We start from the raw sequence: 14,664 nt of genomic DNA, 5'->3' as shown, positions 1-14,664 counted from the left end.
TATTAGCATGCTGCTATTACATTTTCCATTAATGTCCTCCTCACCTGACTAAATAAACTTAGCTCCTTGATCTATTTTTCACAGGACATGTGCTCCAGGCTTCCACCCACCATGGTCTCTCTCCCTTGGACCATCACTAGCTTCTCAACACACCTCATGAAATGGAGACTCCATAACTGAACGGATTATTCAATGTGTGGCTTCAGCCCTGAGTAAACAGTCATGAAAACTCAATCCACTGACCAAATTCCTCCTAGTGCAGGCTGTTATGTGCTTTATCTGTGTCCTGGGTTCAGCAGTAGCAGTCATTTTTCTCCTTCTTAGTAGCTGGTGCAGGGCTGTGTCTTTGACTTTCAGCCTGGGAAGAACGCTGATAACACCAATGTTTTTAGTTGTTGCTCAGTAATGTTTACCAAACAAGGACTTTCTGAGTCTCATGCTCTGCCAGGGAGGAGAGGAAGCTGGGAGGAAGCAGACACAGGACAGCTGACCCAAACTAGTCAAAGGGGTATTCCATACCACAGCATGTCATGCCCAGTGTATAAACTGGGGGCAGTTACCTGGAAGGCTCAGACCGCTGTTCGGGTCGGGCTGGGTATCGGTTGGCAGGTGGTGAGCGATTGTATTCTCTCCCCTTGTTATTTCCCTTACCATTATTATTATTGGTGGTAGTAGTAGTGGTTTGTGTTATACCTTAGTTACTGGACTGTTCTTATCTCAACCTGTGGGAGTTACATTCTTTTAGCTCTCCTCCCCACCTCTCCAGGAGCAGGGGGAGGAATAAGGAAGGGAGTGAGCGAGCGGCTGCATAGCTCTGAGTTACCAGCTGGGCTTAAACCACAACAACCTGATTTCCAAGATGAGTTCCACTTTCCCTAGTTACTGTCAGCCACAAATTTTCCTGTGTTCTTAAAATTTGAGAGTAATTTTACCTTTTACCTTGCCTCCACATTTATCCTCAGTCGCCATGATATTCAAAAGCAGGCTCACAACTACATGGCCAGATCTTTCAGCACTTTTGGATGAATCCCTTTCAGTCCCATGTACTTTGCTTTTAGGGTAATATACAAATTCTTTGAGCTATGTTCAACTGTGTTTAGTTTACACACTGAGCTGACAGAAGAGTGTTTGCTGTTGCTTCTACTATTTTGACATGAACAAGCTTATGTACTTTTCTTGCTATTCTGCCTGTAGTTCATCTTAGCCTGGCAACACTACGATGACTTCATTTTCTTTAGCTGGGCTTATCTGCAGTGTAGAATCACATCTCTGCAAAATCCTTAGGCAGCCTTTTGCAGTTCACCACATTTACTCACATCTCATGTCTGCCTAGTACTTGACATTGTTTGTTTTTGTGTGGCTTCAATCATCAGAATTGCTGTATAGTATCATCTAGTCCATCTCTGACTCATTAGGAGGAGACATGTTAGGAGCTACCATAAGAAACAGGAAGTGAACCTATTTATAGCACTCGCCTTCTCAGTGTCTATGTCCCAGGGTTAACAGTATGTTCTAGGAAAAAACATATCTTTCATTTGCAACTGGTACTGGCATGTTCTTTATAAACTGTATGCTTTTGTTTATTTTCTTTACTGCACTAATATAATACGCTTACAAAACCGCATGGTTTTGGTCTCTTCTTGCTTTCTCAATATGCTGTATTTTTTTAACCTCTTTTTTCTTCTAAAACTGTGGCATATTGATTTCTCTTGCTATATTAATTTTCTGTTGCTCCATAAACAAGGTATTCCTCATTATAATGTGGTTCATTTGGGTGCTTTTTTGCCACTATATATCCTAATTTTCTTCTGTATTTTATCTCATTGGCTAGTTCTTGTTCCTCTTCTAGTTTGCCTCTGCTATTTTGTCCTGGGTTCAGCAGTAGCAGTCATTTTTTTTCCTTCTTAGTAGCTGGTGCAGCGCTGTGGTTTCGACTTTCGGCCTGGGAACAGTGCTGATAACACTGATGGTTTTAGTTACTGCTCAAATGTTTAGTCTGACCAAGGACTTTCTGAGTCTCAAGCTCTGCCAGGGAGGAGGGGAAGCTGGGAGGAAGCAGAGACAGGACACCTGACCCAAACTAGCCAAAGAGGTATTCCATACCACAGCACGTCATGCCTGGGATGTAACTGAGAGTTACCCGGAACGGCTAGTTCACTGCTGGGTGCAGGGCAAGGTATCAGTATCGGTCAGCGGGTGGTGAGGTGTTGTATTCTCTTCCCTTATTATTTCTTTTATCATTATTATTATTGGTGGTAGCAGTAGTGGTTTTGTGTTATACCTTAGTTATTAAACTGTTCTTATCTCAACCCATGGGAGTTGCATTCTTTTGATTCTCCTCCCCATCCCTCCGGGAATGGGGGGAAGAAAGGGTTGGGGGGGAAGTAGACTGCGTGTTTCTAATTTACAGCCGGGGCTTAAACCACAACATATTTTAATTAATTTTGGTGAATTATGTCTACTCCAGCCAATGCCAGGTTTTGACATGCTTCTGTTCACTCACTTTCTGTACATCCATATTTCTTGTTAAAGGTACTATGGGCTTTTCAAACATTTCCTCTAATGCTCCTGAATCTTCTCGTCCTGTAATCTACTACAAATATGCTGCTATTAAAATTCATAATATTAGGCATATCAGCCATTTTGCACAGTTTGGAAACTGAACAGTCCACTCTTGCTTCCTGATGTTTCCTGTGTTTCTTGGGAAGATGTATTTTACATGTAATACATGTAATAAAATACCATGTGGCATTATGTGGGCATGAGTCATCTTGGTGTGCTCAAATACCCTCGTCTACATCAGACAAAACCACCACACAAGATCCTTCTGAACACTGTCCTTAATAATGGGCTACGTCCCAGTTTTTATTTACTTTTCTCCTATTTAAAGTTGCTGAAAAACAAAGTTTTGATACTCTTGATGGGTAATGTTTCAGTATTTCATAAAAGCAAGGTTTTGATTCAAAATTACTTATTAAAAAAGTTAACTAATTTATTGCTGGGACTAGGGTGTGGTGGGACACAAGGTACAGAAAACCAGAACAGCAGTAACTATAGGGTATCTAGTACCTTGTAGTTTTCAGCCTAAGAGAGTAGTTTTCTCTAAGAGAGAAGTACATAAGACAGCAGGTTATTCTTTCACTCCTGACCCCAGCAAACATCTCATAAATAAATTCATAAAGGCAATCACACGTAAAAAAAAAAAAAAAAGAAAAAGAGGTGAATGTTCCTCTCAGTTTTGAAGTGAAAACAGAAGGAGCCTAGGCATTTCACATAGAATCACAGAGTGGTTTGGGTTGGAAGGGACCTTAAAGCTCATCCAGTTCCAATCCCCTGCCACAGGCAGGGACACCTTCCACTAGATCAGGTTGCTCCAAGCCCTGTCCAACCTGGCCTTGAACACTGCCAGGGATGGGGTAGCCAGAGCTTTTCTGGGCAACCTGTGCCAGTATCTCACCACCCTCACAGGGAAGAACTTCTTCCTAAGAGCTTATGCCAATCTTCCTTCTGTCAGGTTAAAGCCATTTCCCCTTGTCCTGTCACTGTCACTACATGTCCTTGAGTGCATGGGGCATGCTTCTGCAGCACAGATGCTGCCTGGGTAGGATAATCAAGAGCATACTGCCAGGGAACCCAAAACATCTGCTATCCCAAACATACTTCTCCTTTTCTTTTTATGCTTTTGTAAATTTAGTTTTTATTTTGTAAATCATCTACTGTCCCCCAATACAGCAATTTGCATGTTTATTCCTGAGTTACAGGAAAAGGCTTGCTTTCCCCTCCATTCACTAGAATAGCTTGTTCTATAAACCCATCTATGATGGGAACTGTTTCCCACAGGAAGTGCTCAGAAACAACTTGTCCTTAGTAGATGATTTCTCTATCAAGTTCATTTCCTAGGAAACGTATGTCATAAGGCTAAGCAACCAAACTGAATAACATGCAGTGTCCTTCCAATCTCCTAAGCTGAATCCATTTAGATATCCAGCACATTTTAAGAAGTAACATTCTGCTTCATTACACAGTCTGTATCTCCTGCGCAGCAGGGAAGCAGGTTTCTCATAAACTATTTCATGTTCTCTTCTCCTGTTGGGGAAAACCTCTTAATGAACACCAAATTGCTTTCCAGCTGAAACAGGGCATGTTGTGTAATAGAAATGCCCACCAAAAAACACTAAAACCACCTTTTATTGCAGAAAAACAGCCTCATTGTAACAACCAGTATCAATTCTGAGAGCTGATAAAGACATAATGTGTAGAATGAGATGCCAACAGCATGTACTAAGATATCTAGTTCCTCTCAAATCATTATTAAAATCTGTTATCCACTGCTAAGTCCCATTTTCCTACCCCAAACAGCCAGGCTGAGATTAAAGCTTCAAAGGACACTGGAGATGGTTATCTGTGTCATGGATGAACCTGACTCTGTATGCTGACATTTTCTCTAAAGAAGACAATTTGCTGCATTTGATTATCTGATGAAAATCGTAGATTAAGGAACTTTACTGACTCTACACCTTGTTCTGTCCTGTTTTTCTTTGCATGCTGCAATCTAGTTGCCTGAATCATACATAATTTTTTCCATTTCCTGATTAGATAAACAGCAACATTGTACCAGGAACAACATAAGTGGGGTGGTTATTTAAAATGTGGGGGTGTTCCAGGAAATCTTTTTTAAACTTGTTTTATTGTAGAGATTTACAAAACACTGAAGACAATCACTTATTAAAACAAACAAACAAATATAAAACCTGTAGTACTGTGAAAAAGCTAGGTTGTTTTTTTTTTTTTTACTGTTCTCAGGGTATCCAACACAAAAAAAGGTATCTTTTCCTTTTAAATATTTGGTAACTTTATAGTTCAAAAAATAATTTCCAATATATAGTAATAAATACTAGATACTAATAGTTCCTATGTAGATGTATTCTATCTGATTACATTTTATGTCTGAAAACTCCAGCAAAGAATAAAAGATAGGTTTAAAACATGAAGTCTGATGTTCCTAACCTCCTCACTGCTGGAAGGAAAAGTTTTTATTTACTATTGCTTGAGTTGTAGTTTCAGACCTCCACGTTTTAATTTAAAATATTATCCAGGAAGAGAGTATATATTTGAAGGGTTTTTTACATCTTTTCAATAAAGGAAAATTTATTTTGTATTTGAGGTTTTACAGATTCTCTAGGGTTAGGAATAACAAAAATAACATTTCTCATTTTGATGTGGCAGATTGATATTGATGTAATTTAAATGCAGATACTGCAGTATTTTCTGCAGTCCTATTGATATCTACAGTTATTCCCCAGATATTACCATCTATTACCGATAGGTTTGGCAAGAAATCAAATTAATTGATCCCAGTACAAAAGAGATGACATCCAGTAGTGGAGCAGTTGCTTATGTTGGAAAAGAGTTAAAGGACGAATTATGGGCGATTTGGCATCACCACCAGTATAAAACTAAGGCTATGCTCCATGAATGGTATTGCATAGCAATGACAACAACACAAGGCAAGTTGGCCAGTGGAGGGTGAAGCTTAATTTTTCACTTCCTAGCTTCTCATAAGATTTCAAACAAAGTTTCTGAATATATATTTTCCAGATTTCTGATTGAGGTGGGGATGCAACCGGGTACATGCCTCTGAAAGATTAGAAATGCACCTAACAATAGAGATCAATTGACCTTTGTGCACAGCCTGCTTCAGCATGCAGCCTACAGAACAGTTATTGAAAGTTATTTATGTCAGGTCCTTGAGTACAAGAACAGTATATACAAAATATATGTATTCTTTTCTTTAAGCAACCTGCTCTAGTAGAAGGTGCCCCTGCCCATGCCAGAAGGTTAGAATTAGATGAGCCTTAAGGTCCCTTCCAAAACCATTCTGTGATTTTTTCATTTGCATGAAATCATGGTAGAAGTATTTCTGAAATTATAATACCAAAAAAAAAAAAGTTCCAGCAGATGCACAGAAGAGTTATATACTACCTCTGCAAGTCTTACTGGCCTTTAACTTTTTTATGGAGAAGCAATGTTGATAAGAGACCAGTCAAAAATCAAAGAATAGCCAATAAAAGAAAAAAAACCCAAACCAACAAAATTCCTAAAGTTCAAAGATTTTAGAGTGCATGAATGGAAACAAAACTACAGAGAAAGCTTTGAATTTAATCAACTGAAAAACTTTACACAGATTGAGAAATATTTCTGTTATAATCTCACTTTTGATGGAATCACAGAGTGGTTTGGGTTGGAAGGGACCTTAAAGCTCACCTAGCTCCAACCCCCTGCCACAGGCTGGGACACCTTCCATTAGACCAGATTGCTCCAAGCCCTGTCCAACCTGGCCTTGAACACTGCAGGGGATGGGGCAGCCATAACTTTTAGCTGGATCTTTAAGAAATCCTAACTTTGGAGTTATTCAGTGGTGCGTCTCTAATAGCAGTCATGACTTAAACATTTTTCTGGGAATGCTATTTTATCTGTGTTTTCATATTACCTGCCACCATATTGGACCACTAGTGCAATAAATCCCCACAAACCTTGTGGGTCTCATATTTTATGCAATTAACTTTCAACACCCTGCTTTACTTCTTGATAGTATTACATGAATTGGTGTCTTGAAACTGGCAGCATTAATTAAAACAACAATAATTCTATGGCTTTGAACTTCACTTGAATTTCAAGCTGTATATAGCAGACTAATAGAAAGTCTCTCCTGGCAGTTCCACAGAAGGGTCAACATTCTGGCCAAGAATGATAATTTTTACAGAGTATTCATATCTCTCTTCTCTAAATATGCACTGGCAATAAAGTAGTTTTATTTTAAAGCAAATATCCATGCATACTGCAGTACTCTGACACTGTTTTACCTCTACCAGAAAATCTCAACTATAATGAATTACCCTTTTAAAAAATTTATATCTGAGATATATCTATGTAATACAAACGCAGACCAGATTGTAGTAATAATTCCTTTCAGGGAGATATTAAGGAATGATATATAAATATATATATATGTGTGTGTGTGTATATATATATACACATATCACCACACATTTGTGCTTTATATCAGTGAATTAGGCTTCACTATAAGGCTGCAGTAGTTGCAGTTGTAGTGCTAAAACTCCCATGGGGATTTGCAGCCACTCTGAGATTTTGCAGGGGGAGAGGAAAGGGAGGCAATGTGCTTCAGTACTACTGCCAGTCCTGCAGAGCTGTGGCAGCCTCACTGCAAAGAAGTAATTTTATGTCTATGGTGTAGATCATTAATAGAGTAAATCTATTCACCTGACTTCACAGAAAAAAAAACCCCAACCATTAATTATAACTAATTTGAGCCAATATATACAGAATAGTTGAATAACAACATACACTGAATAATCAAATGTATTACAAGGAGAATAAGTGACATTTTTTTTTCTCAGATGTAGATTTTAAAAATATTAGACTGCTGCTTAAGAAAATTCCCAACTTTTGAATTAAATTCTAAAATAAATCTGCTTTGTGAAAATTCACAATTAATTACTTTCTATTTTATTCAGTATTTTTTTTAATATTGGAAAATAATACATGGTATCACAGATATTTCTGTTATAAATATGACAGAGGAATTTGCATACCATAGATTTGGATATATATTTTTTAAATTCCTCTTAATTTCACTGTTTTCAGGCATCATTTTCCAATCCATGATATAGTAACCTGCATTCTGTAAACAATTCTGCAGTGCGCAGTGTAGCATTGAATGCAGTGTAATGCAGTACTGAGTCCAGCGGAAGCACTTACATGTGTAAAATTTTGCAAAGGTCTATTTAATTTTATAACTAAATAATCAACATCTAGTTGTCTGTATTTGATTTTTTCAATGAAAACATATTTTTTATTCTTTTTTAATTCTTTATCAATATGTATGCTGCATGAGAAAAGCTAATCCCCAAGGCTCACCTCCCATAATAAAAAAATGTCAGTCTTAGGGTTGTATAATTTTAAATCTCTGTGGTTTGTTGATTTTTCTGTTTTGTTTCTATTTGTTTTTTTTTTTTTTATTAGAGTTAACAAATACAGAAAATTGAAACACCCAGTGTTTTTGCAAAGGCTGCAGTTTACTCAATAACACATTACATTCAGAAGCAAGCAATTTTCTTTCCCAGTGTATTAGCTATGAAATTAGATCTATGCAATTATACTGCTATTGTTTCAAAACAATGCATCCCTTGCCTTAATATGCATTCTATGCTCATTTGAGAAATAAACAGAATACTTAAGTTAACATTTCCACTGTGTCACAGTGTGTTTCTGGATGTTGCTCAGCTGGTGAAGCTGAAATCTCTAGCGTTTTGTGAGCAGTGGAGACAAAGCCCAGCTCTGCAAGAGGACCAAAGGGGAAGTTGCCAGCTCTTACCTGCAGGCTGTTGAAGATGATGAAGAAGACTAACATCCAGAGGTGGCGGTAAGCCATGTGCAGTCCTCCCCACAGCCAAGTGACAGAAATCAGGGCAAAGAGGTACAGAACCAAGGGGATCTCTGAAAAACACAAACACATTTCACCCTGGGAAAAACACTTTTTGAAGCATTACTGACACAGGATCTGGTTTCGCTATCTCTGTCCCACCTTGGAGTTTGCTCTCCAGCTATGGGCAGCCCTTCTCCTGCCCCAGATTCTTCAATATAAGAGTGGTGAGACTATGAGGTTGCCCAGAGAAGCTGTGGCTGCCCCATCCCTGGCAGTGTTCAAGGCCAGGTTGGATGGGGCTTGGAGCAACCTGGTCTAGTGGAAGGTGTCCCTGCCTGTGGCAGGGTCTTGGAACTGGGTGAGCTTCAATGTCCCTTCCAACCTAAACCAGCCTGTGATTCTGTGATATAAATCCACTCCAGTTTGGGCATTTGTAAATAGCGCTGTTTCTGTGCATGCAGGATTGTTAGCTTTCTCTCAGTGGATGGGAGCCCTGGGCACCTGGGGAACTCTAGCAGGACTTGAGGTATGAGGACCTGAGGTACCCACTGGGTGGGTATTGGTGCCTTAGCACAGCATCAGACCTAAAGGAGATCAAAAGGATCTGTACATGATCAGTACATACAAAACAGGCCCTTTGGAAAACCGGTTCCTTATGAAGAGAAAGCTGGAGGCCAGACTGGATAACTTTGGTTGACAATCAATGTCTATCAAGCACCTGAATCACTTCTCCCATGGCAAGGAGAGGTCTGGCCAAAATTTACTACAGGCCTGAGACTTCCTGACTTCCCACGGATCCCTAATGCCAAACATTACTCTTAATTATATATGTGTATTTTTCAGAGCAGCATGAGGGGAAGAAGATTAAGACTAAGTACTTCTGTTATTTATCTGGGATGAATTTGATTTTGTTAGATGAACAGAACAGAAATGCAGTGTATTTGTCGCATCACAGACCAGAGCCACTAGTATCCCTTGCACACAAAGCACCTGTCTCAAAATGCCATCTGCAAAATGCAAAATTCCTTGTGGCACCAGTGGATGTTGAAACAACCTTTACTTTAGCAGCTACTAATATACATGAGCAACATCACAATGCTTTTACAATAATTAAAAACGCAAAGCTCACTAAAATACCAGGTAGCACAGTAAGAAGTAAAGCATAAAGTATTTCTCTTTATCCTACATTCCATGCATTAATGAATGCTTATTAGAAGTGTAATTACAATGTTCACAAAAAAGAAAAAAACAGCAAAGAACTGGCAACCTCAAAGTTTCTAAGGTTGTAATAATGAAATGAATAAAAATTAAAAATACCCCAACCCATATATCAAAAAATGCTGCTTTTTGTAAATGTAATTCTAAAAGTAAATTCAGTAATTATCTGTAGAGCAACTCATTAATTTATTTGTGCACAGATATTAATGGAATGGTATCAGCTTTTGTTTAAATCTCAAAATATTTATCTGCCTATGAAATTCAGCTGATATAATGGAGTAGCAACTAATGATCACCTATTAAATTCTAAATGCTGTACACAGACCAAAGTGAATAACGAAGTATTGTCTCCTGTAGTTCAAATAATGATTTGGCTTTGTATTACTTTGCAATTCAGTTCAACTCAGGTGGGCGCAGGTGAGAGAAGAAAGCAAATTGTGGGAGGACAAACTGCAGGCAGCAGAACATGCCAGAAGCTAACACACCATGATTTCTGCTTTTAGTGCATAAACATTACCTAAAAAAATACCATGATATAAATCATAACCTAGCACCTCAAGATTGTTGCAGCCATAGATCGCTGTTTACATGAAGCTGAAGGAAATGGACCAATATGGTATATCGATCATATATTTTTGATGTACAATGATCTGACTTTATTATCTTCAAGTGTGTGTGAGGTGGAAATTTGATAAATTCAGTGCCATCTGACCAGAATAAAACTACCACAGGTAAAACCAGAATCGAGCTCACTGAATCTAACAAGACCTCTGTGGAGTGTATCTTGGGTAATGCTCATAAAAACTTATGTAAGGAATGTCACTTTTACAAACATGTCAGATTATAGATGCATGCTACCAAGAAAAAGTCTGAAGATACCTGTTTTTTGCAGTAAGCTGAACACTGGTACAGTTCACAATTCTGCTTTTATCTTTCTCAGTAACAATTGCTTTATTGTCAGTATGTAAAGGGTTAATGCAGGATTGAAACTTTGGCAGTATCTAAAGTCTCAGCTGTTTGGACTCTTTTCATCTATTTTGTTCAGTTTGTTGTATTTTGATCAAACAAAAGCTCAATGACTAGAACAAACATATCAGATTATCAGCAACAATTTCTTTTAAGTTTGTAAAAACAACACTGCATAAAGGAAAAGGGTGCCAATAAATAGGCTTGAAATAAACCAGAATAGACAGTCTAGTTATCTGTGGTTTCCTTCATATGGAACAAAAACCAACAACCCCCTCCCAAACTCCAACTCCAAAAAAAGTTTTTTCTGGGCAGATGAACCTTTACTGACATGACTTTTAGTCTAAATCCAGTGCAAGCCACTGCCTTTAGACTACTTGAGTAAACCTTAGCACGTCAAAGACTGCCATGGAATAGTCCACTCAGTATCAGTGTGATGTACCTGAGACACAGTCAAGTAGTTCTGTTGGGTATTATGTATTTAAACCATGCCAGTCCACATTTTTTTTTACACCATTACCACACCTTTTTTTAGCTGTAGGAATGATGAAAGATTTTATTTAAGCAACAATCAGTCCACACTGCTTAAATATATATATGTATGTATGCATCCACGTAACGCCATCCTGACTGTTCATGTTCTCTCCCTGAAATATCTTCCCTTTTCCCCAAATACAAGCTTAAGAAACACTGACAGAGTTTATAACTCAGTACAGGTAAATGCAGCTTATGCAACTCTAGTTACAGTTTTTAGGTTTGAAAACTCACCATAGTCAAGCTCGGCATTTGATTAGGCAAAATTACATGCATTCAACTTACCAAACAACTATGTGCCCACTGTTTCTCATTTCTCCTCCATTGCTGAAAAAAATTACTTTCCTTACTAATTCATCTATAAAATATATTTTTGTGCAATGCTTACTGTTCTGAGGGCTGCAGTACATTGCAATCAGTTTTTATGGGTGGCAAACGTGTAGTTTTACTACAGGAGGGGAGTTCTTAGAGTAAACACAAGGGGTTTTCCAGTGATTTACATAGAAAAAATGCTGATGAAAACTTGAAAAAGAGACTGCAATATTGTCGTTCGGATTAGATTACAAAATTAATGAAATGAAAAAGCATTAAAATGATAGAAAAATTCAATTACCTCAGTGGGAACCTAAAAGGAGCTGTAAGGGGTACGAAACAATATCAATCTGGCCTTGCCACCAACGAGGGCCAGAAAAGCTGGCCAGATGTGGTACTTCTCCCAATAAATCTCCAATTTGTACTTGGATTTGAAGTTTGCTCCATCTGTTTCAGACTTGGAGAAGCTTCATAAGCTTGTCCATAAGCTTGTCTACTTTTTACCACAGCATGACCCAATATGATGAAAGATATTACTTAAAAATCTGTATCCTCGATATCTTTAGTTTGTCATAGTCACACTAACACTACTTCTGCATTATTAAGGCAGCTTTGTGAATGTAAAGTTAATTAAGTTTATTTCATTAATTGTACATATAAATTAGCAACTTCACACTGATTGTAAAGCAATAAATTCATGGGAAAGCATTTGCTGAGAGCACGTATGAACTCCAGCATTTGCTTTGGATCATTCAGCCAACAAACAATTCCTAATCATAGAGCACTTGTGTCTTCTGGATAGGTATGTGGGCAGTTAAGAAAACATTGTCTGAGGATGGAATATTTTCAGAACTTGTTTACTGCTTATACCATTGATAAGAACTTCATTGGCTATAACTTCATTGACAGTGATTGAATATAAGGAGGAAGTTCCTTACTGCTAAGGGTGGTGAGGCACTGGAATGGTTGCCCAAGGAAGTTGTGAATGCTCCATCCCTGGCAGTGTTCAAGGCCAGGTTGGACAGACCCTTGGGTGACATGGTTTAGTGTGAGGTGTCCCTGCCCATGTCAGAGGGGTTGGAACTGGATGATCTTAAGGTCCTTTCCAACCCTAACTATTCTATGATTCTATGATTTACAGCTCAGGAGGATCCTGAACCAGTTTCTTTCTCTTTAGCAATCTTCAGAGGACTTCTCTTTCATGAAATCATGTTGAACCAATTTTAGTGAACTAGGATAATTCAGAGTATCCAGTGGCGAGGAACTCCACAGGAACAGCTGAAGATTCAGGTAATAAAATGCCAGATTGCTCAACTGAAACAGCTGTCAGCCTCATGTTTATTACCTGGTTTCCTTATAACAGAAGCAAGAACAAGAAATAAAAGCAAACAAAAACCCCAGAACATTGCCAAACAGCTATGCTTTCATCTACAGTGGTTTTAAATCTGTAACAAAATAAACCCACACGATTTTATATTTCTGCAATAAACCTCACAAAGGAAAGAAAGGGTATAATGTCAGTTTTAAGTTTCATCTGCTACACTGTAAGACATCTGTCCTGACCTATGCAGCGAAATGATCTGATGATGAGGCTTATGTGTCTATACCTACTGCAACCTAAGCAGGTTGCAGCAGCTTACTGAAGGCAACAAAGAAGTTCACCACCATAAGACTGTGGTTCAGACACCCTCTGTATGACTTCAGAAATGAAGTCACATCTAAGAAGGTTGAGGAGCTGTGGGAGTGAGTCCAGAGATGCTGCAAGGGCTGGACCAGCTCTGCTCTGGAGACAGACTGAGAGAGCTGGGCTTGTTCAGCCTGGAGAAGAGAAGGCTCTAGGAGACCTTAGAGCAGCTGCCAGTGCCTAAAGGGGCTACAAGAAAGCTGGAGAAGGACTTTGGACAAGGGCCTGTAGGGACAGGACAAGGGGGAATGGCTTAGACCTGACAGAGGGGGAGATTGAGATGAGATCTTAGGCAGAAGTTCTTCCCTGTGAGGGTGGTGAGGCCCTGGCACAGGTTGCCCAGAGAAGCTGTGGCTGCCCCATCCCTGGCAGTGCTCAAGGCCAGGTTGGACAGGACCCGGAGCAACCTGGTCTAGTGGAAGATGTCCCTGCCTGTGGCAGGGGGTTGGAACTGGATGAGATTCAAGGTTCCTTTCAGCACAAATATGTGTTTTCAGCACAAACTTTCAGATTCTACAATACCAGGATTAGTCCCTTCAGAACACTATGTTCAATCAAGCAGGTAGGCTTTGGTGATGGCTACCAAAGTCATACTCAGAAAAAAAAATGCAATTACACAGTATCACAGTATCACAGTATGTTAGAGATTGGAAGGGACCTCAAAAGATCATCTAGTCCAATCCCCCTGCCAGAGCAGGAACACCTAAATAAGGTTACATAGGGATGTGTCCAGGCGGGTTTTGAATGTCTCCAGTTTGTTTTGTTACAAAACCGTCAGGTAGACTAGCTGAAGGCTTTCTTCCTTCCTTCCATACCTGATATTATAGATAAAATTTTCCAGCACAGTGAATCTGTAGTAAAAAATGTAAATCAAATAGAAACTAGTAAAACTGCAAATTAGTAAATAATACTAAAACTCTGAAAAGCAATGTTGAGTATGTCTTTGCAGCAAACATCTAGATGATTTAACCATGGAAAATAAAGAATGCACTAGACTTTCATAACGTATCCAAATGTTTGTATTCTCATGGCTGTCTGGGCTCATATTATGCCTTTTACTATTACCTAAGTGTTTAATTTTTTTTTCTAAAAATAGGAAAGTCAATAAAAGAAACAATTAAATAATACAGCTTTAATGATCTTTTGAGTTTATCTCTAAATATTTATTATGTGTCTTCCCCTTAGGTTGTTAAACTGATAATGCAACTTTAATTGTTTTTAATTGTTCTTGGCTAGGCATAACGACCTACTGCAAAACCTGGAAGATCTCTACGAACATTTTTCCTAAGTGATTGGGAAGAAGGTGTTGCTTCACAGAATTTCACAGATTTGAGGGACACCTAAATTAATAAAACATTTACAGACTACTGCTTAAGAACTCATGGGTTTAAACTTAGCAATAGAACTACAAAAATGCCAAAAAGAAATATTATTTTTTTTAATAAGCTTGAAAAACAGTGCTCAAAATCCTGATGGCTATGTATTCAGTTGCTTTTCACAACTG

At 38.6% G+C, this 14,664-nt stretch overlaps 1 protein-coding gene across 1 annotated transcript in view; it reads right to left on the bottom strand.

The window, feature by feature from the left end:
* ADGRV1 (adhesion G protein-coupled receptor V1) overlaps positions 1–14,664 on the bottom strand; it is a gene marked incomplete at its 5' end in the record, with an annotated part of 292,106 nt that overhangs the window by 32,138 nt on the left and 245,304 nt on the right. The window contains one exon of the mRNA XM_080638347.1: positions 8,396–8,517. Within this exon, the coding sequence (XP_080494473.1) occupies positions 8,396–8,517 (122 nt within the window). The remainder of the gene's footprint in view (positions 1–8,395; positions 8,518–14,664) is intronic.

This window comes from Psittacula echo (genome assembly GCF_963264785.1).
Source record: "Psittacula echo genome assembly, chromosome: Z".
Lineage (NCBI taxonomy): Eukaryota > Metazoa > Chordata > Aves > Psittaciformes > Psittacidae > Psittacula > Psittacula echo.
This window is presented reverse-complemented; position numbering and strand designations above follow the sequence as displayed.